Genomic DNA, 21,909 nt, shown 5'->3' with positions numbered 1-21,909 from the left:
TGAAATAAACACAACTAATCTTGTTTAGCTTAGAACCAAAGAAAAAAATCTGTCAGTTTGCTCACAGAAATCTAAAGAGCCTGACTTAGTAAAAATCAAATTAATCAACCACAGCTTTGTTTGTTTGTTTGTTTTCGTATACTGTGCTGACCACTGAGAAAAACACAGACACACCGCATCTGCCTTAATCTTACTCGTTTAACAACATTGTTGAAGTTTCATTAAAGAGAGCCTTTACGCAGCAAAACAAGATGTGAGATGCTAAATAAATGTTTAACAACTCTGCATGCCAACAAATAACTGAACAAATGCATCAAATTAAAAGAAAAAGCAAAATGTTGAACGCAAATGAAGTCTGAATAAATCTGTGGTGTAATGTTCATGTTTTCTGATTTCTAAGGTAATTCAGTTTGACACAGTAATTAAATGAAGGAAGCAGCTCCCATTTCTGCCAGCCTCTCTGTATCCATCATCGTTTAAAACTCACCATCCTCCACTGCACACAAACACACGCTCAAGAGGAGATGAATATGCTAAACGAATGCCATTATTCCAACACACAGTGAACAGAACCATTGATCAAATTTGATGCTTTGGTTTGTGTTGAGCCCACATTCTCTCATTGTATCCAAATAATTGCATTCCACTTTTTTCATCTATTTACCAGGTGCCTTATTTGCATTCTCTTAAAAATGAAATCATTACAAGGATGTGTCATTTCAGAAATCTCTAAACACTTCCATTCATTACACAACATCAATTGATGAAGAAGCTAAAGCACAGTGAAAATCTCTTCTCGTCAATGATTTATCTAGGTTTTTTTCTGTGTAGATGCTTATTCGGGCATCTACTACTGGGCACTTCATTTGTCTGTATGAAGTACTACTAATGAAGAGCTGTATTTATTCTCATATTGGACTTTTGGTCTTTTCTGTAATATGTGGTCTGTCCTTCCTTACTATAAATATGATCAGTCATTGAAATTCAGTGAACGATTTATAATTTCAAAAGGAAACTTACTTATTACACCAGTTTCAACATTTCAAGCAGAAGTTGCAGAAGAACATTAATACAATGTTCATTTCGAGCAGAAGTGGTAGGTTACTAATATGTAAATTAAAATAAAGGGTGTTCACATCTTAGAAGCTGTATTAACTATGTGAGGTCATGTTATTTTTATTTCAATTCATAAACAGGTATCCTTTAATCACTTAACTGGCTTGTATCCAGGCCGGGTCTGGTGGAGGCTAGGGGGACAAGTCAAAAAATGTCCGGCTGACAATATGTAGGCTAATGTATGCCATATTTTTTAATTGAATTGAAATATTGTATAATAATCGTCATACAAAGGGTGTTTCTCAATATGATTCCTCGTTTCCTCGCTACTCCATCCTATGACCCGGAAACCGATCGAGCTCAGCCATTTACGCACATCTCAATTCTCTAATTGCACGGGGAGGAGGCGAGGAGAGATGAGGCTTTCTGAGGAGTCAAGAGCGAGGATACACAGGCTGTGTCTCATTTCGTAAGGCTGCGTCCTCCATTTGAAGCCTGCTACATCATCAAAGCTGTCTCGTTTCATAAAATCAGGTAGGACTCTCCGGAGGCACCCTTCAAATGCGACCTTCTTTGACAGGAATTCGGAGGACACATGAGCTGTATCCTTCGTTGAGAGATAACCCACAATTCTTTGAATCGGCCAACGTCTGTTATTTGAATAAAAGGCAACAGCTGCACATTCAATCAAATATGTGGTGTTTAAATGTTAACAGTTTACAATTTGTGTCACGTTTTTTGATCTTAGCAGGCATATGTAGTAAATAGGTTTACAAGTGTTTAGTGATTTTTAAACGTTTTGAAACAAGGCAAAAATTGTATATTTGTTTAACTCTTTTGGCATTGTTTAGGATAGAAAGTAACCAACGTTTTACCTCTTAAATCATATAGAAATCATTTAAATTAATTTGACAGGTGTGCGAGTGCAACGTTTTGTCATAGCAGCATGGTACTTCCTGTTTCCTTTTCTGCCAGTATGTCCTACGAAGGATGTCTCGATTAATTCTAAGTTGAAAATCCTCCGTATACCGCATCCTTTAGAGGACGATACCTCTGGAGGACACAAGGACGCAGCCTTACGAAACGAAACACAGCTACAGGTGTTTCCTTTGCGGAAGTGTTTTATCTATCTATCTATCTATCTATCTATCTATCTATCTATCTATCTATCTATCTATCTATCTATCTATCTATCTATCTATCTATCTATCTATCTATCTATCTATCTATCTATATAAATTCTCCTCCCCTTGCACATCGTCACATCTTTAGATCATATTCAAACACGCATAAATGTGATAATTAAGCATTATATTATTGTAAATGTAGACCTATTTCAGACAGTTTAGTTATTCATATAGTTAATACATTAATATAGTTAATATGTATAACATATATTTGACATACCTTATAGCCTCTACAATTCTGACCCCTTTTAAGCATGTTTTTAACTTATTTTATTGTAGTGGGGATTATGACATCTGCCTAAAGTATGTTTTTAACTTTAATTTTTACATTTTCAATGTGCAATGTGCAGTCATCATTAATTGACGACGCTTTGAAGTGACGCTAAAGAGACCGAGGATATGCCATTTCACTTCTTTTTCAATTTAGTGTGTGACAGTATTTTGTAACAGTTTATTGTAAACATGTTGTTTTTGTTTTGTATTGTTCTAATAAAAAAAACACTTCTTTTAATTCCTCTGCCCTGAAGGGGTGGAGCTAAGGCGCGAGGAAATGAAACGAGGATGCACAAATAAGATTTGAGAAGCACGTGACTCATCTTTAAAAAACGAGGGAAGTTTCTGCGAGTGAAAAGAATAGCTGGGTTTGTCTTCTTCTGCCATCTACTGGACATTTTACTCGCTGGGTCAAATAATGTTCTTCCAGAAAAAAAGCATTAAGAAATAATAATAGGAACTAAAAACATGTATATGTATTGTATTGTTATCCAATAAAAGCAAAGTATAGTATAAATAGTATGGTAATATTTTTGGATTCCATCCTAAAGAGTATTCAAAAACCGATTTGAATGTGCGTTACCTAGCCTATACGAGTTTAGTACTGGGTGTGTTTTGTCCCTCGCGCTTGCTATGGACTATGGTAGCATGGCATACAGTTCTGCATCTAAAACAGTACTTTAAAAGGTTGAGGCAATCCAATCTCAAGCACTAAGGATATGTCGTGGAGCAGTAAGATCGTCACCGGTGTCAGCACTTCATGTGGAGATGGGAGTAATGCCACTAGAAATGAGAAGGAGCAAGTTGAGAATGAGATACTGGATAAACATAAAAGGACAGTCAGAAAGTCACCCGATTAAAAACGTCCTGAGAGACTGTTGGGAATATGGTTGTAAGAAATTATCTAGTTTTGGTTGGAATGCTAATTAGGAAGCAAGAAGTATTGGGATAAGTGATGTATTGCTCCTGTGGCTCTGACCCCTTGGCTTTTTCCCATGCCTTTAGTAGACACCCAAGGATAGACACAACAAGGGAAAAATAATTAATAATAGTTAACTAATTAATTAACTAATTAATTAATTAATAGTATAACAGTACAACAGCATATGTCTATTACAATACAGTACAGATATACAGTGATGGGGTAAATGGTGATCCAGTTTCTGGGGCTACTTCTGCAGCTGTGTTTATTCCTCAGTTTAAAGTAAAATTTTTGAAGAGAACGTCAAATTATATATCGGTTTTCTAATCTAAGAAATTCAACCAACCAGGTCAGTGATTTGCACGGATTCTTTATCTGCTCTTAACAGTTAAGCGGAACCTCTACAACTAGGCAAGATTTGATCTATGAAATATTACAGAGCCTTTTTAGAACAAGACAAGCTGGAATTAGCATGAGCTTTATTTGGATACCAGCACATTCGGGGGTATCAGGAAATGAAGAAATGAAGAGGTGGATAGTTTGGAAAAACGGGCCCTAAAATTTTCAGAAATAGGTGTGAAAATCGCATTAAGTAAGACAGAAGTCAAAGGTTTAATTGCATATGAAGTTATAAAGAAATGGCAAAAGGAGTGGGACAATGGAAAGAAAGGTAGACATTTATATGGTATCCAGTGAACAGTTGGTTTAGAAAGAATGAAATTTGGAAACAGGAGAAAGGATGTCTTAATATCAAGGATGCGTATTGGGCATTGTCTATTGAATCAATGTTTGTTAAGAATTGGGAAACATGAAACTGGCAAATGTAACAAGTGTGGTCTGGCAGAAACAGTTGAACATGTCTTAATAAAGTGTGAGGCATATTTAAGAAAAATATTTCAGTTATCTCAAGCATTAAATGTTTTGGGAGGTAATGAATTATCTATTCAGACACTGTTAATGGTAATGGGCCAAAACAGTATAAAATCTACGAAGAATTATTTAATTTCTTAAAAGATACTAATTTGAGTCACCTATCATGTAGCACTCCACACTCCAGTCCAGTAGGTGGCGGGAATGCACTTTCTAAGTTTGGTTTGCCAAACGCCATTAAAAATCATCATCATCTGAAGAAGAAGAAGTCCCTCGCGCTGCACCGTAGCTCGAGAGGTCTACGTTTGGAAATAGCGGAAGTACGCAGCCAGCGGGCAAATCACAAAGCGTCACCAAACATCCAACGGTTCTTTTAAACAGTACATTCACTCTAGCACGGGAATACACTATGGCATATCAGCTTTATAGAAACACGACACTTGGAAACAGTCTACAGGAGAGCCTTGATGAACTTATTCAGGTAAGCCTACTGAATCTCTGGTAAATATTCTAGCTTACCTGCTAACTAGCGCAGTGAAATGTGTGATAGGTGGATGGATAAATATATACGATGGGATAAACACTAAAGCTGAACATCCAGACATCCGTGTTCAGTGGTTTATTATGTTATCGGTTAGTGCCAAAGCATTTTGTTTGTATTGATAGTGATGTGTTTGTTAGTAAATGAGTGTTATCTAGCACCAGCTGTGTTTATAATTGAGCTGCTTGTTGTCAGAATAACAGTCTGAGTAATCAATAACATTTTACTAAACTGTTCTAGTAATAGATAAAGTAATTCATGTATCCTGTTTACTTGATACATGTTTGCTGCTCGTGGGAATGGAGAGTGTGACTTGGTTTTCTAATGCAGAAGCTTGGATTTTAACAGACAACAGACTAACTAATAATAGCAATCACACTGGCACAAACATTACTGTTATGAAAACATCCGCGATTGTGTGTAATTATGTTAAACCTGATGTAATTATTAGAGTGACTTTATGGTTTTAAGGTAATGCTCAAATTGGTACACTGGTACACAAAAAGTCCTATAAAATCGTGTTATATGTGCTGGGAAAACCTTTAGCTTCTTTTATCCCCATTCCACAGACTCAACAGATCACTCCACAATTAGCCCTCCAAGTTCTACTACAGTTTGATAAAGCTATCAACACAGCTTTGGCCAACCGGGTCCGTAACAGGGTCAACTTTAGGGTAAGTCAAGTGACCGTTCTATTTAAGACCTAGTATTAGCACTTTTTCTGGATTCCTTTATGATTTGATCTCTCACACCATGTCATGTTTGTGTGTACATGCTAAATCCATCCTAAAGCCGTCTGGACAACAGTGTCTACACACCTGTCAAGCAATAACTGTGCTGAAACAAGGCTTTTGTGCAACTTAGAAAAAGTTCTGGAATCAAAAATGATTGAAAGGTCCATACATGCACAGATTTGACATCCTCAGTAGGCAGATAGAGATAATTAATTAGCTTTAGATACAATTTATAGATAAATAATTGAAATATGTGCATCCACAGTTATTTCCGATGCTTTTTAACTTAACGCATTGAGACTACGTTTTATCAATATATACTTTTCTTGGGAATTTAGACTCATGACCCTGCCGTTCTAATATATGTTAATGTTATTAAATGGTCACAGTAGAGAGATTTGGGTGCTCAAACATGTGTTAATAATTATAATATTTACAATGTAATAATTGCATACCTAGAATGTATTACACTAATGTACTTTTCTCCACAGGGGTCACTGAACACATACAGATTCTGTGATAATGTTTGGACATTCGTTTTAAATGATGTTGAGTTCCGAGAGGTGACTGACCTGGTCAAGGTGGACAAAGTAAAAATTGTAGCATGTGATGGCAAAAGTAAGACAAACAGAAATATGATTCACTGTATTTTTATTACCGCTTTTTTGTGGAATTGGAATGTATTGTTTTCTCATCTTATATTTCTTTATAGATACTGGTTCTAATGCAGCTGAGTGAGAACAAGGGGGAGAGCGAAACATGGAGCGAGTTGCTGGCTGATGGGAAGGATGAAGAGAATTGAAGACAAGGCACAGCAGTGGGGACTGTGTATATATAATTTATTACAAGAAACAGTTCTCCAGCCTTCATACAACAACCTGCTCAGTGGAGGACTGACAAAAGTATGGAGCACACAAGGCCTTGAATGTCACATGGATTTTTTTCTTTTTATATATAAATATATATAATTTTTCATAGAATTGCCAATGCTTATCAGTTTGTTACAATTTAGCTTATTCTCTAATAAACTTGTTTTAAAGGTGGCAAATTTCTCTTGCTTTCAACTGATGGTTTAATGATTCCAGGGTTCTGAATAGAGTGCAGTGTTTTCGAAATCCAGATTTTTGTTGACATAACCTTGAATGTTTAATAAACACCAAATAAGGATTAATTAACTGAACTGTGTAAAATAACAGGCAAGATTGATGTTTACATTTTTGTGTAGATTATTCCACTGAAATTAAATCATTGTCAGGATTGCAAAATTCAATAATATTGCTGCTCAACTGTAAGAATAGAAAAAACATTTAGGTTATGTTATATAATCTGCAGAACTAATTCCACCCCCTGGATTTGACATATGTCTGCAATATTTTAGTTTTGTATCTTACATATTTTTCTGCACCAACTAATCCTTTTTATCACCAACTAATCCTCCTATGAAATACATAACTATACAATATATGCATAACTATGGTATATAACTACTATATTTAGCCTTGGAGCTATTTATGGTTAGACTTTTACCCAAAGTAGATTTACCTTCAATCACCATTTATGAAATCTCAAAGTGCATCCCTCATAGGGCGAGTGCATTAATCCTGATTACACACACGTACAGTTGCTGATGACGGGGGTCTTTGTGTCAGCGTCATACTCTTTGCCCATCTCTGTCTGTTTATCTCGGTTTGACTTTGGGTTGCTGAAAGGGGACTCTCTCCTGTCAGTATGTTTAGTATCTGTTTTTCAGTGAATTGTTGAGAAAGTGTAAAGCTGGTGATGAACATTAGAAGGTCATAAAAAAGTGAGCGTCTGGCCAGAGAGGGGAAAGGAGTCTGTGTTATCATGGAGAACAGGGGATTTGGGGGAAGACGAGGCAAAGAGGGTTCCTTTAAGCGTGCATCCATCAAACGCACCTCCTCTGGATCTCAGAAGGTAAGAGATCTATATTTTGATCACCCCCCAACTCCAACCATTACAATTTATGGAGAATAGGTTAACTTAAAGTGGAAGAAGATGTGTGTATTGAATTTATTTTGTTTAGGAATGTAAGTGACACTGTATTTATGTCTTTTAGGGGGATTCAATGCATGGTGTAAGATTTCACTGATATTGAAATATAAACCGTAATGCTTTCAAATAAAACATTCTGATAGTTTCTTTAAACCCCATTAGGTGTGTAATATCCTAATAACAATATGGGTTTCTGTCAATTATCTTATAATTTTGTGACCTGTCTGTGAAAAAACAGGCTAAAGTCTCCCAAACTTATTGGGGCGGTTTCACGGACAATGCTTATGACTAGTCTTAGACTAAAGTAAATGTTAGAGCTGTCTACACTGAAAACACTTAGCAGTGACATATATTAAAAAACATCAGTAGCATTGTTTTGTCTCAAAATGCACACAAGTCATGTTTTTTGTAAGGTATGTTTGTAAAAGCTACTTAAATGTCCTAATTTGACTAAGGCTTAGTCCTGTCTTAAGATAACCCCTGTACGGGAAACTGCCCCATTATGCGATAACAAGCATTAAAGTTTAATTTCAACCATTAATTTCATTGTGATATCAATATTTGACATGGCCTTACTTAGTCAATATTATAATTTCACAGAGTGTTCTTTAAATTATGCAAAATGATTCTATATTGAAATCAATAAATCACAAAAAAATGACATTAGCTGGGTTTTTACAGACTGGGTGACATTTGTGAATAGTTCAGACTGACATGTGAAAACTCACCAAGTGAATGCATTAATTCCCAAGCTGGTCTTCATATGCGAAAGAGCACTCGCTCACACATGCACATATGCGTACTGAACCTGACTTCTGCATTTTCCTGTAATCTCTGGTAATGGCAGAGTTAAGAGCGTTGACCTAGGTGGTTTAAACCCCACGTTCACTCTAATTCTCAATCTTATGTGATTAATGCAGGGTTCTATGAAATGAGCCCGACAAAAGCACAAGTGGACAAAGACACACTTAGTGGGCTTACAGTGAAGCCGAAATCATTTGAAATCAACTTGATGGGATGTACCTTATGGAGTACAAATATTACAACACTGTTGTGACAAACACCACTTTGTTGTTTTTCCTTATCGAAACAAACACATATTTGAGTATATGTCAGCATCTGCAATTAAATAAGCATGAGACAACATCTATGGAAAAACGTTTTGTTACATGTTAATGTTAAACATTTTTCTTTGCTCATGGTAACTATTTGAGTTGCATTGTATAATATTGGGAAATATTTGAAAGTTCTCTTCACAAGTAATTCTTTGTTCTGCCAGACAATCAGGTTGATTTGCTTAGAGAATAATCTGAGTTGAGCTTTTCACAGAGCCCCTTAATGTTGCTCACAGGGTAGACGTGCAGTAATGTGAAAGCTTTTGTGGACTTTTTAATTATGGAGCTTTATGTGTACTGTAGATCTTTGTTTTCCCTTTTTTAGTTTACCTGCCAAGGCAGCTTTTGTGAAGACTGTAGACCACACTTATGTAATTTATGTGTCTCAGGGCAACATTTCTGGTTTTGCTGTGGTGTAGATAGATACCACAAGGAAAGTCAAATTTTGGTTGATGTTCTTAAAGCATTGTCATGTTTTCACAATCAATTCTCTTGTAAAGACATTTATTTTTTATTTTACTCAATTGCTTTATTTAGCATTTGTTGGCCTAAAAGACTATTTTTGTCTGTAAAAAACAATAGATCGTAAAAGTAAAAACAGTGCAGTTTATTTCTATATTATAACATTTTGTAACACATTTTTAAAATATGTGAAAATTCTCTAAAATCAGTTTTTTGTAGCACAAATAATTGTAAAGTTCTTGTTCCTTGCTGGAAAATTCCACAATTGTGTTTCTATTACTAAACCTTTTAGGATTTGGGAGAAATGAAGCTCTAAAATGCCCAAATCCAAAGATGTCAAAAGCTGTCGACAGATGTCTGAATACAAATCTCACATGTACTTGGGACAGAGCCAGATTATGCTTCAGCGATACTGCCCTTTGTGAATGAGAAAGCTTTTGCTTAATTTGATTCCCATCTGAGTTTAATATGGTGATTCTGCATATTAGACTGCTTTATAGGTCACCTCTCTGAAAAAGATAGTAACTCTCTTGCAGTTTTAAATATACACCTTATGTTGCACCATGTTACTGGCAAAAGTCATTGGACTTTGGCTTTAGTGAGCATTTGAGGAATTTCCATATTTTATATAACCTTTAGTCTTTCTCAACAAATAGCATTAAGAAGAGGTGTGGGGGGCATATGGGAGGGATTAGCATGTTAGATTAGAGGTCAGTCCTCTCATCTCAAAGTGGATTTTAGTTTGGTGACATTCCAATGAATTGGTCATGAGGTTCCACCAGGATTATCTTCAGTGGTGGTCATGAGATTTGAGACTGAGGTCCAGCACATGTAATCCAAGACCAACTCTCCATAAATGAAGGCCACAGATAGGGAAAGAACTGACTCCACAACAAGTTTGACATTGTGTAGGATTGTGGTGTCTCTCTCTCTCTTCAACAGATGTTGTCGGGGTAAGTACATCACTAGCCAAATCAAGTCATCTTAAATTATGATGTCAGATGGTAAATTCCTCAGATGTTTATTGATAGAATGTTGCAACATCAGGCAACCACACTCATAATTGGATAATACAGCCAGAAAGCTTTGGTTTCATTTTCTGTAGATTGTCATGTATTTGTATACTGTTACCTGTTTGTCGCAAATGCCTTTTTTTAACAAATGCAAGAATGTATACAACGGTGGTTGTGTATAAAAGTGTGTATGTTTGACTATACATTGGTTTAGTCAGAGGGTTCTAATAATATTATGAAGGGTTTCATAACTTTAATGTCATTATCTAAAGTGACTGAGTGCTTTACAGGTTATTAACACCCAACGAAAACACATGCACACATACTGTATATGTTGTACATATAAATATAAAGTAGCCTTTACAATTACGATGTTTTTTTTATTTTGCGTCCTAGTGTCAGGCATTATAATAATTATTGCAATAAACAGATAAACTGTTTCTAAAAAACAAACAGAAATTATAAACAAAGATCATTTAGGTTGAAATGTCGTGATAAGTGAAGATTGAAATAATGCGCAAACAAGCTTGTCAAATTTAAACTGAGGTTTAAATGCGTATAGTAACAGTTCATATGTTTTATGTCTTACAGGCTCAGAGGGCATGGATTGAAAGGAAATTTTTTAAAAGGGAGTGCATTCATATATTCCCCAGTAAAGAGCCTAACAAGTCAGTAATATTTGTTATATTGTTTCTTTTCAACGTTATTTTACAGACCATGGTTAGCAATATTGTATTAATGCTGCACATATGATAAGTTGTCATTTATCATTTATTTAGCACCCGTTAAAATTTTGCCTTATGAGCCACACTGGTTACAAACATTCACACTCATATTTTAAAAATGAGGATTTGAATTAATTGAACTGTTGTAGGTGCTGTTGTGGTCAGACGGCAAACCAACACGTGGCTATTCTTCCTGGTTCTACCAATAAGAGCGCAGATGAAGTTCAGGGGGTGCAGAATGAGCCTTCCCAAGAGAAATGGTCTGTTGCTAAACACACACAAGCCAGTCCCACTGACGCATATGGCATCATTGAATTCCAGGGAGGAGGTCATGTGAACAAGGCCATGGTAGCTCTCATTGTTCTACTGTACTATATCATAGTTCACAACAATACTAACAACAGTCCCTAACATTGTCCTGTACATGGTTGCCCTTACATTTGACTTATTCTCCACTCTTTATTTCTCTTCGCCAGTATATCCGTGTGTCCTATGATAGCAAACCCGATCATCTTCTGCATCTGATGGTGAAAGAGTGGCAACTGGAGCTGCCCACCCTGCTCATCTCTGTGCATGGGGGTCTGCAGAACTTTGACCTGCAACCCAAACTCAAGCAGGTGTTTGGAAAGGGTCTGATAAAAGCAGCCGTCACCACTGGGGCCTGGATCTTCACTGGGGGAGTTAACACAGGTATAGGTGATCAGCTAAACTAAGCTATTACATTAAAAAAGCAGTAAAATAGGATGAAAGAGGTGTGGGCTGGATCAATCTGGTCATCAGTCTCCTGATGCAAAATCATGTGGTTTTGATATTGAGCAATGAATTCGTATGACTTCACCACATGACACGGTGATGTGCTTTATCTCTCATTCCTTCCCGTCACATTGCAAAGGAGTGATTCGCCATGTAGGAGAAGCACTGAAAGATCACTCCTCCAAGTCTCGTGGGAAGGTGTGTGCCATTGGAATAGCACCCTGGGGCATTGTGGAAAATAAAGAGGATCTGATTGGACGAGATGTAAGGCCTACTTGCATTTTCACAGGTGTATCTTTAGAGATTTGTTAGTGATGAATTAGCGCTTTGTGTTTGTGGTTTGACCAGGTAACTCGGCCATACCAAACCATGTCCAACCCCCTCAGCAAACTGTCTGTGCTTAACAGCAGCCACTCTCACTTCATTCTGGCTGACAATGGCACTCACGGAAAGTATGGCGCTGAGGTCCGTCTGCGCAGGCAGCTGGAGAAACACATCTCCCTGCAGAAGATCAACACACGTAAGTCAAACTTTTACAACACGATAGTGATCTGTGGTTAAGTCAACTTTTCGTTGGACTGGTTATGGAAAGACCTATCAGTGACCTCCTGGGTTTCCCTTTGTCATCCTATGCCTGGAGTTCCAGATGAGGCAGGGACAGCAAAGGGGGATCCAGCCGTCAACTTATCCTGCAGTCAAAACAACAATTTTAATCATGCCCAAAAGCATCTTTTAGTGTTCAGCTATGTTTGTACTAAAATCTACAGTTTATGTGTGTGTTTGTGTAGGTCTGGGTCAGGGGGTCCCTTTGGTGTGTCTGATTCTTGAGGGGGGTCCCAATGTAATCTCCATTGTGCTGGAGAGTCTGCGCGAGGATCCTCCCATCCCTGTGGTGGTGTGTGACGGTAGTGGTCGAGCATCAGATATCATTTCATTCGCTCACAAGTATTCCGAGGAGGATGGGTAAGAAAAATATTGATGATGATTCAATGATTATTGATAAATCTGTAGCATCTGTACCCAGTTTAAGAAATGAGGACCTGTAGCTCATAAATCATTTTGGATAAAAGTGTATGCCAGATGCTTAAATGAAAGTAGCTCACCTTAAATTTGTCCCCATTGACTTTCCATACTAGGAATAAAAATTGCTATGGAAAGTCAATGGAGACAAATTTTGAAGTGAACTACTCCTTTAAGAACAGTTAACAGTTACAGTAAATAGGAACACTTTTCTTGGTGTTTTGGTGCAGACTGGTTAATGACAGTGTTAGAGATCAGCTTCTAGTAACCATACAGAAGACATTTAACTACAACCGCAATCAGGCACAGCAGATTTATCTTATGGTGATGGAGTGCATGAAGAAAAGAGAACTGGTGAGTATATAATAAAAAACACAATAAAGACAACTTTGCGTCATATCTTTTGCTGTATCATAACACGTCATAACATGGGATAACATGTTAAAAATATCTTTGCTGGATTATGCGATGTTATAAATATCTGAAAATAAAGATCATTATCATTCATTTGGTCTCATTTGTTTTGTTCATATCATGCATTATCATGTGTCCATGTGTCATTTCACAAAAGGTGCAAATTTCCAATTTCAATTCCATCTCTTTTGTCATTCGTAAAGCTGGTTAGTGTTAGTTTAAAAGATTGCTGTGGAATCTCAGCAACAAAAATTATGCCTGGAACCAACTATTGTATTTATAGTCGACTTGCAATGGATGCCGAAATTGAAAATAAACAAATGTTAAACAAAAAGAAGTCTAAAATTGTTGCAAAAAGTACATTTTTGAGTCGTGCTTGTGCAATTTTGATTATGACACATTTTACTTAAACTTAGTTGCTCTTAAGAAAAAGAAAGATCCCACTGTTGCATAAATATGCTCTTTAATATAATTATTTATTAAGTTAAAAAATGCATGTTTACACAAAATGCTTCTTTGAAAATCAGTACACGCTCACTCCATCTCAATGGTCAAATAATATTTTTTGTTCATTTTTATTTCCATTTCCATTCAACCATACCATCCCTATGCAATTTACAGCCACTGGTAATAACTGGCAAAAATACATGATACAATAAACTACACATCTATGTACATAATAGATTAAAACTAGTCTATTACTATTAGGGTAGTTTCCCGGACAGGGATTATCTTAAAACGGGACTACAGGCCAATTAGGATATTTAAATTGTTTTTAAAAACACACTTTATAAAAAAAACATTACTGTGTGTATCTCGAGACAAAACAATCGCATTTTGATATATTTTAAGATATGTCAGTGCAAATTGGGTCTAGGCTTTAACCCTGACCGGGAAACCACCCCCTAGTCTTTATTTTATGCATTTATATAACATGTACTGCATCACTCATTGCATAAGCCATTTGTGCATATGTTGTTCAATACCCCCACTCTCTGTTGCAAGCTCAGTTACTACCCAATAAAATATTCTGCAGCTTGGTAGAGCTAGAAAGATGTATCTAGAAAGAAATATCTTGATTTTAGTTGTTTTAACTTATGTGAATGCTGTATTTGTCTTCATTTTGAGGCCCCCAACCCCCTGGTTGAGAAACTCTGAATATGCTGTACGTACTGTGTACAGTCTAATAGCTATATTATTTTATGCAGTCCACACGGTTGTTATCTTTGTGCTGTAACAGATCACAGTGTTCCGCACAGCCTCTGAGGGTCAGCAGGATATTGAGATGGCCATCTTAACTGCTCTACTGAAAGGTACCGCAGTTACAAAAGATACAAATTTCTAGTTTTGCATTCGTGTCTTAAAAAAAATTCTTTAAAAAAAGGAAAACTTTGTCTTTATAATTATGTTCGTTTTGTTTTAGCATTAATGTGATTTTTTGATTTTGCTATATTAGGCACAAATGCCTCAGCTCCTGACCAGCTGAGTTTGGCTTTAGCCTGGAATAGAGTGGATATTGCTCGCAGTCAGATCTTCGTCCATGGACAACACTGGCCTGTAGGTGGTGGCATATACAGTTGACTTAAAAGGGCCCAGAACACAACGATTGCCTATAGTTTTTCTTTTCTTTTTATACAAAGATATAGATGCAAAGATATAGTAAAAATAAACGGACTTTGTTTGGAACGCAGTAAGTTTGCCATTTTCAGTTTATGAATTTATTTTTCTATTTTGTCAGCCTGCTGGGTCCCTGCCCACAGCATCCACAAGCCAGCAGGACAAACCAAAGAGCCCAACCACCACTCGTGCCAGCAAAGGCAAACCTGCCAGGGGCAAGAAGGGCAAAGGTGCCAAAGCTAAACTTGAACCTCCTGAAGAGACAGACCCCAGAAAACTGGAGCTGCTTAACTGGGTTAGATCTTCTCCTTGTGTTTTCTGATGTCTTCCTCACTGTTGTGCATATATCTGAACACAAGGCAGTATGTGGTTGAATTTTTTTGCATATACAGTATATGTGTGCTGATGTGCAAAATAGGTCAATTCTCTGGAGCAAGCCATGGTGGATGCGCTCATGCTTGACAGGGTGGATTTTGTCAAGCTGCTCATTGAAAATGGCGTCAACATCCACCATTTCCTCACAATCCCAAGGCTGGAGGAGCTCTATAACACAGTCAGCTCACAAACACTAATTCAATGAAACATTAGGGCATCACATGTCCTCACTGTTGAACTGTGATGTTTGCAGTTTTCTATTTGCTGTTCAATACATTACCTAATGATCCACATGCATGCCCAGCTAGTAAAGCTTTCAGTAAATTCCAATCCATTCATTCCAGGCATTATGGCCTTGAAAGTGTAATTTGTGCATTCATCTTTCCATTATCATATAATCTGTTGTTTAGAAAAAGCATGTAGCCTGCCTGCATAAGTTTTGGTAAAGCTTACACTTCTGTACATGGTTTCATAAGTCTTTTTGTCATTCAGAGGTTAGGACCGATCAACACACTGCATTTTCTGGTCAGAGATGTGAAGAAGGTATTACTGTATATTTTAATTTGGACTATGATTTTGTATTTGACATTTTCATAGCTGATACAAACATGTTAAATGTCTGTATTTGTTCTGTGTATGTGTAATTGTAAGGTCAATACAGCTCAGGCTAATCCTCAAATATATTTTCTTTGCTGACCTTCCACAAACAGCATTATCTCATCACTTTTTTCAGGGAAACCTACCACCAGATTACCAGATCACTCTGATTGACATTGGGTTGGTTCTAGAGTACCTGATGGGAGGAGCATATCGTTGTAACTACACAAGAAAAAGCTTCAGAACACTCTATAATAACCTCTATGGACTGAAAAGAGTGAGTCCCAGCCCCATTATACAAAACCTATTACAATATCCTACAATTACCTAGAATAGTAAATAATGAGTAATAGCACAAGGTAAAAATATTTTTCATGTTATTTTACACCAAAATTGTGCCACATTTAAAAAAAACGTGAAAATACTGCAAAATAAAACAGTAAAATTCTATAAAATTACAGTTATTTTTTTACTGTTTGCGGTTTAATTTGTCCATTTCCACCTTCTGCCTTCTTTATAAGAATTTTAGCTGCTTTGTATTTCTGTTAACTTCTTTACCATTGATAGTTCTTCAAAGATTTAAAAAAACAAAATGTCTGACTCTGCTTCCACTGTTTCCTTATAGCCAAAAGCTCTCAAACTTCTGGGTATGGAGGTAAGAAATGTCAGCAGAAATAGCTTTTCTTTCTACTGTTAAAAACAACATATTATTTAAACTGACATGCGATCTTAATTTTTTACGCAGGACGATGACCCAATGCCCAAAGGCAAAAAGAAGAAGAAAAAGAAGGAGGAAGAAGTCGACATTGATGTCGATGATCCAGAGGTCAGTAGGTTTCAGTATCCCTTCCATGAGCTGATGGTGTGGGCTGTGCTCATGAAGCGTCAGAAGATGGCCCTGTTCCTCTGGCAGAGGGGAGAGGAGGCCATGGCTAAAGCTCTGGTGGCATGTAAACTCTATAAAGCCATGGCGCATGAATCGTCCCGAAGTGAACTAGTGGACGACATTTCTCAGGATTTGGACAACAATTCAAAGTAAGCAATTTAAAGAATTTTAACTTTAACTTCTTGTTGTTGTTATGTGTAACAGTTTTCTCTCTCACACCACTCAGGGAATTTGGTCAGTTAGCCTACGAACTGCTAGATCAGTCATACAAGCACGATGAACAGGTGGCCATGAAGCTGTTGACCTATGAGCTGAAGAACTGGAGTAACTCCACCTGTCTCAAACTGGCCGTGGCTGCCAAACACAGAGACTTCATAGCTCACACCTGCAGCCAGATGCTTCTCACCGACATGTGGATGGGATGTCTACGGGTGGGGAAGAGCAACGGACTCAAGGTTTGCGATAAATTCTACACTAGATTCATTAGTCATAATGCATTGACTTTAAAAAGATTTATCAATGCTTTCATCTTTCCATATAATCCACAGGTGATCCTTGGAATAATTTTTCCTCCAGCCATCCTTCTCCTGGACTTCAAGACTGGAGATAATCTGTTTTATCAGAACACCAAAGACAAAGAAGAGACAAAAGACAAGGAGGATGATAAATCTAACAAGGTAAAGATTTATACATATACTAAAGTTTAGTTTACATGGATCCGATTAAGGTGAAAAGTCTTTGGGTGGATGTTTGTGTTCAGGATGGCACTGTTAGTGTAGATGCGACATCTAAGAAAGGTGACGAGGAAGACGGTAAAAACCAAAAACGGGTTCCTGTTGGGAAGAAGATTTATTATTTCTTCAACGCTCCATTTACCAAATTCTGGTTTAATACGGTATGCAATATTAAAAGAAACACACATAAAAATCTAAATGATGTATCCCAAATGACAAAAGAATATTTATGTATACTCAGACGGCTTACCTGGTATACCTGATGTTGTATAATTACATCATCCTGGTAAAAATGGAGAGGTGGCCATCCTTACAGGAATGGATTGTCATCTCCTACATCATCACCCTTGGGCTGGAGAAAGTTAGACAGGTTAGGTGCACAAATGTGAGCTGACAGATTTTTTCATGCATAGGAAATTGTTTTATACATGTGTTTGTGTGTAGATCCTGATGTCAGAGCCTGGAAAGCTGAAACAGAAAATAAATGTATGGCTAGAAGAGTACTGGAACATCACTGACCTGGCGGCCATCACCATGTTCCTTATGGGGCTGTTGCTGCGCTTACAGAATGAGCCTTACATGGGCTACGGACGGGTCATCTACTGCGTAGACATTATCTTCTGGTATATTCGTGTCCTTGACATCTTTGAAGTTAACAAGTATTTGGGACCATATGTCATGATGATTGGTAAAATGGTGAGAACTCGAAGAATAACACATTATTGGCTCACATACTTTTGTTATGCTCAATATCAAGCTAAACAAATAATATTTAATTTGTGTGTGTGCAGATGATTGACATGCTGTACTTTGTGGTGATAATGCTGGTGGTCCTTATGAGTTTCGGAGTGGCACGCCAGGCCATCCTACACCCTGACGAGGAGCCGACCTGGCGACTGGCGAGGAACATCTTCTACATGCCCTACTGGATGATCTATGGAGAAGTGTTTGCTGACTCGATTGACCGTAAGACTAGAATTCATAGTAAGATTCTGTTTCCTGATTCATGTGCGGATGATCCATCACATCTCCATTCCACCTTCTGTGTTGAAGTTCATGATTTGCGTTTCATCTCATTTTCACGTCACCATTTACACTGAATGGCATTTGACCTCTACGGACTGATGTGGGATGAGTGTGTGACAGTGCCGGTCTATACCCGCCCTTGTGACATTAGGTTTGAAGCCTTTGTCATTATCAAAATGTAGTACTGAAGTTAGTTTCAGAACACAAGATATAAAAATACAAGATGAATCTTGTACATGAACATACTTGTTGTGCGACTGCCATGGAGTATTTCTTATTAATTTTTTACTTCCTTTTTAATGGAATTTTACAAGACCTTAAAGTGCCACTATTTTAAATGAACTATTTACACTATAAGATGACTTGTCATAAAATAAAATAAATAAACTTTTATCTGCACTTTATTTCTTTTTACTTTCAAGTCTATGCAATGGAGATTAATCGTGAGTATAAAATTCTTCAAATGTTATGCATAATATTGCATTATAGTCATACAATAAGAAACTCATCCTGGTTGTGTTATAAGCACCCTGTGGTGATAACATGTATGACGAAGATGGGAAAAAGCTTCCTCCATGTATACCCGGGGCCTGGCTCACTCCTGCCATCATGGCCTGCTACCTATTGGTAGCCAACATCCTACTGGTGAACCTGCTTATCGCTGTCTTCAAGTGAGTCCATGATAATACAATAAGCGCCTACTCTTATTGGCAGTGTAATGTTAACACAACTCAAATGACATTCCTTTAACAGTAACACGTTCTTCGAAGTGAAATCCATCTCCAATCAAGTGTGGAAGTTTCAGCGCTACCAGCTGATCATGACGTTCCACGACCGGCCAGTGCTGCCTCCTCCCCTCATCATCTTCAGCCACATATACATAGTGTTGAAACGCCTTTGCTGTCGCTGCAGGAAGAAACGAGAAGGAGAGATAGATGAGAGAGACCGTGGGCTGAGTTAATACTAGTTATTGCTGCTTAAATTAAAGGGATAGTTCACCAAAAATGAAAATTCTGTCATCATTTACTCACCCTCTTGACATTTCAAACCTGTATGACTTTCTTTCTTCTGCAGAACACAGAAAATAAGATATTTTGAAAAATGCTAGTAACCAAAGAACATTGGCCCCTATTGACTTCTATTGTAGGGACACAAAACCACTGAGACATTTTTCAAAATATATGTTGTGTTTACAGAAGAAAGGTTTTAAATGACATACATGCTTTCACACGCAAAGCCTTTTCTGTAATCAAAATGGTATTTTAAATTGAGAGGCCGTTGTGGCAAGATTGCACAGATACTGATGTGAAAGAGTTTCTTTCCACCTGACCAGAAGAAGAAATGGGACGACATTACTAGAACGCTTAGAGATTTTCTTATGACTGAGCAGCTCTTCTGAGGTCATTTCCAGCAAGTGACATCGCATTTTTAAGTGCACTTTGGTGCTGATGTGTGAAGAGTAGCAACACGGCTAAAGCTAATCCCGCATTTCAAATGAAACAGGTCTCATGTATAAAAATGGCTAATACTATAAAACAATATTACCTGCATTATTTCTTTTTGACATAATCACTTCTATCTGCTTTTTTCCAGAGCTGACTCTTAGTCCTGAGGAACTGAAGAGTCTCTATGAGTTTGAAGAGCAGTGTGTGGAAGAATACTTCAGAGAGAAAGAAGACGAGGCACAGTCCTCCAATGACGAGAGAATCCGGATCACTTCCCAGAGGTACTGTGTGTAAACCAAAAAGCGCCTGTTGAGTTATTATTGAGTTCATAACCACTGGTTTATTCCATTGACTGTCTGTCACAGGGTTGAAAACATGTCTATGCGTCTAGAAGAAGTGAATGAACGGGAACACTCCATGAAAGCCTCTCTGCAGACAGTGGACCTGCGCTTGGCTCAACTGGAAGAGTTCTCTGGTCGAATGATGCATGCACTAGAACGTCTGGCTGGGATCGAACGCTGCGAACTGGTACGCACTCGATCTGGGAGCTCGCTGTTGTACGACCAGTCCAGCCTGCATCGCCGTAGCAGCATTAACAGTGCAGATGGCTACAGTTTGTACCGTTGGCACCTAGATGCAGAAGACCGTGCGACAGCTGAGGAGACGTCAGCAGAGAGGAAAGGGCAAACGGCTTCAGACAGCCGCGGCAGTATTGCTAACATTGAGCAAGTCTCGTATTACGGTCCTATGCTGGACGTGGTCCCTTTTCAGCAGAGAGCCCGCTCGAGCTCTAGTGTGGACATTCTAATCTCGCCCTGTGAGTCGCAGGATGGAGGCCCGAATTCTCAGCTTCTGAAAGACCCACAGGCTTTGTCAGATGCAGCACCAATCCAGACCGAAATGGTAAAGAGGATGAAGTTGGACACAGCAGGCAATCATCCTCTGGAGAGAGCACAGTCCCTAAGACAGTACACTGAAGCACAAAATAACTCGCTTTGTTACGAGAACAGATCCCAAAGCGGTACTCTGTACGCCTCCATGGCACAGCCAAGATTAGGCAGTCAGAGAAATACATGGGCTTCAGAGCCCCACGGCCTACAGGATCAAACAAGCAGATCTCCAACTTTAGGTCGCTGGCCCCCACGCTTTGATTACAAAGTTCATCCCTTCCCTTTCAGTCCTTCACCTTCAGAGAAATTAAAACAGATAGAGGATGGAGAACAAGCTTCTAGAGGGGTAATGAGGATAAAAACAGAGCTGCATAAAGACGAGAACGATGAGAGGAAGCGAGACATGAATGAGTCGGAGGAAAACAGCAGAACGGACGGCATGAACACAGAGGAAGGAGACGAGAAGAGGGAGGAGCAGACAGACTCAGATCACTTGTATGTGTCACAGGACAGGATGTACCCTTCGCTCAGATCTAAAAGTCTCAACACCAACCCACGAAAGGTGAAGAACATAAGAGACATCATAGATAAACCTCGGGCAGCCAGCAGTGTAAAGGACCTAGCTGGAGCCTTTGAAGTCAACGCCAACGACCACAGATCCTCCAGAGAGAAAACAGGCACACAGACATGACTTGTCCTGGTGGATTTGAATTAAGTCAAAAGTGAACTTCAGCTCAACTGCTGAGAAGTATGTTAAAATATGGTGACCATCTCTTACACTTATTGGGAGGAGATTAAAGGGACGCATTGTATTTTCAAACGTGGATTATGAATTACAATTTATATTTAAGCATTTGCCAGATGCTTTTATCCCAAGGAACTTGGAGTGGATTCAAGCTATACATTTTTATCAGTACACGTGTTCCCTAGGAAATGAACTCATCTTTGCTCTGTTTACGCAAAGCTCTGCCATTTGAGCTAAAGGAATAATTTAGTTGCGCTTTTTTTGTTGTTGGCATTGTTTAAATATATGTGAAAAGGAACCCCTTTATCATTTTAATCATGGAAAGGGAAGGGAAATCAGTGTTAAATTCTATGTACGTAAATGTGAAGTATCCTATTTAAAAAAATAAAGGAAATAAATAACTTCGGTAGTGTGATGCTGTTTATAACTGAATAACATAACCTCCCTCACCTTCTCCAAATAGAATAGAATAAAAATAATGTACAGTGTATAAAAA

At 37.9% G+C, this 21,909-nt stretch overlaps 2 protein-coding genes across 3 annotated transcripts; both read left to right on the top strand.

The window, feature by feature from the left end:
• The first annotated feature begins 4,598 nt into the window (after window positions 1-4,598).
• On the top strand, window positions 4,599-6,657 carry gtf2a2 (general transcription factor IIA, 2). Its single transcript, XM_057339945.1, has 4 exons — window positions 4,599-4,789; window positions 5,419-5,523; window positions 6,075-6,201; window positions 6,296-6,657. Exons 1-4 carry the CDS (start codon window positions 4,718-4,720, stop codon window positions 6,319-6,321), a joined length of 330 nt encoding a protein of 109 aa, XP_057195928.1. The 5' UTR covers window positions 4,599-4,717; the 3' UTR covers window positions 6,322-6,657.
• A 621-nt stretch (window positions 6,658-7,278) lies between these two features.
• trpm1a (transient receptor potential cation channel, subfamily M, member 1a) lies at window positions 7,279-21,815 on the top strand. Of its 2 annotated transcripts, none has more exons than XM_057341614.1 (27): window positions 7,279-7,518; window positions 10,778-10,854; window positions 11,061-11,259; window positions 11,388-11,601; window positions 11,804-11,928; window positions 12,013-12,184; window positions 12,453-12,627; window positions 12,915-13,038; window positions 14,339-14,411; window positions 14,555-14,655; window positions 14,837-15,010; window positions 15,134-15,268; window positions 15,583-15,633; window positions 15,824-15,964; window positions 16,313-16,342; window positions 16,433-16,722; window positions 16,800-17,028; window positions 17,122-17,250; window positions 17,334-17,468; window positions 17,549-17,677; window positions 17,752-18,003; window positions 18,099-18,273; window positions 18,756-18,776; window positions 18,860-19,004; window positions 19,087-19,289; window positions 19,927-20,059; window positions 20,144-21,815. In XM_057341614.1, exons 1-27 carry the CDS (start codon window positions 7,429-7,431, stop codon window positions 21,357-21,359), a joined length of 4,938 nt encoding a protein of 1,645 aa, XP_057197597.1. In that variant the 5' UTR covers window positions 7,279-7,428; the 3' UTR covers window positions 21,360-21,815. The 2 variants fall into 2 exon arrangements, with proteins under 2 accessions (XP_057197597.1, XP_057197588.1); XM_057341605.1 differs by having other exon boundaries at window positions 18,099-18,291.
• The last annotated feature ends 94 nt before the right edge of the window (window positions 21,816-21,909 follow it).

This window comes from Triplophysa rosa, linkage group LG1 (genome assembly GCF_024868665.1).
Source record: "Triplophysa rosa linkage group LG1, Trosa_1v2, whole genome shotgun sequence".
Classification (NCBI taxonomy): domain Eukaryota; kingdom Metazoa; phylum Chordata; class Actinopteri; order Cypriniformes; family Nemacheilidae; genus Triplophysa; species Triplophysa rosa.
This window is presented reverse-complemented; position numbering and strand designations above follow the sequence as displayed.

What these genes read in the sequence shown, in the direction of transcription:
- gtf2a2 (XM_057339945.1), top strand. Translation starts at nt 4,718, where the DNA reads ATGGCATATCAGCTTTATAGAAACACGACACTTGGAAACAGTCTACAG. An exon ending in GCCTTGATGAACTTATTCAG is followed by an intron (nt 4,790 to 5,418) that starts GTAAGCCTACTG and finishes CCCATTCCACAG; the next exon opens with ACTCAACAGATCACTCCACA. An exon ending in TGTAGCATGTGATGGCAAAA is followed by an intron (nt 6,202 to 6,295) that starts GTAAGACAAACA and finishes ATTTCTTTATAG; the next exon opens with ATACTGGTTCTAATGCAGCT.
- trpm1a (XM_057341605.1), top strand. Translation starts at nt 7,429, where the DNA reads ATGGAGAACAGGGGATTTGGGGGAAGACGAGGCAAAGAGGGTTCCTTT. An exon ending in CCTCCTCTGGATCTCAGAAG is followed by an intron (nt 7,519 to 10,777) that starts GTAAGAGATCTA and finishes TATGTCTTACAG; the next exon opens with GCTCAGAGGGCATGGATTGA. An exon ending in CCCAGTAAAGAGCCTAACAA is followed by an intron (nt 10,855 to 11,060) that starts GTCAGTAATATT and finishes GAACTGTTGTAG; the next exon opens with GTGCTGTTGTGGTCAGACGG.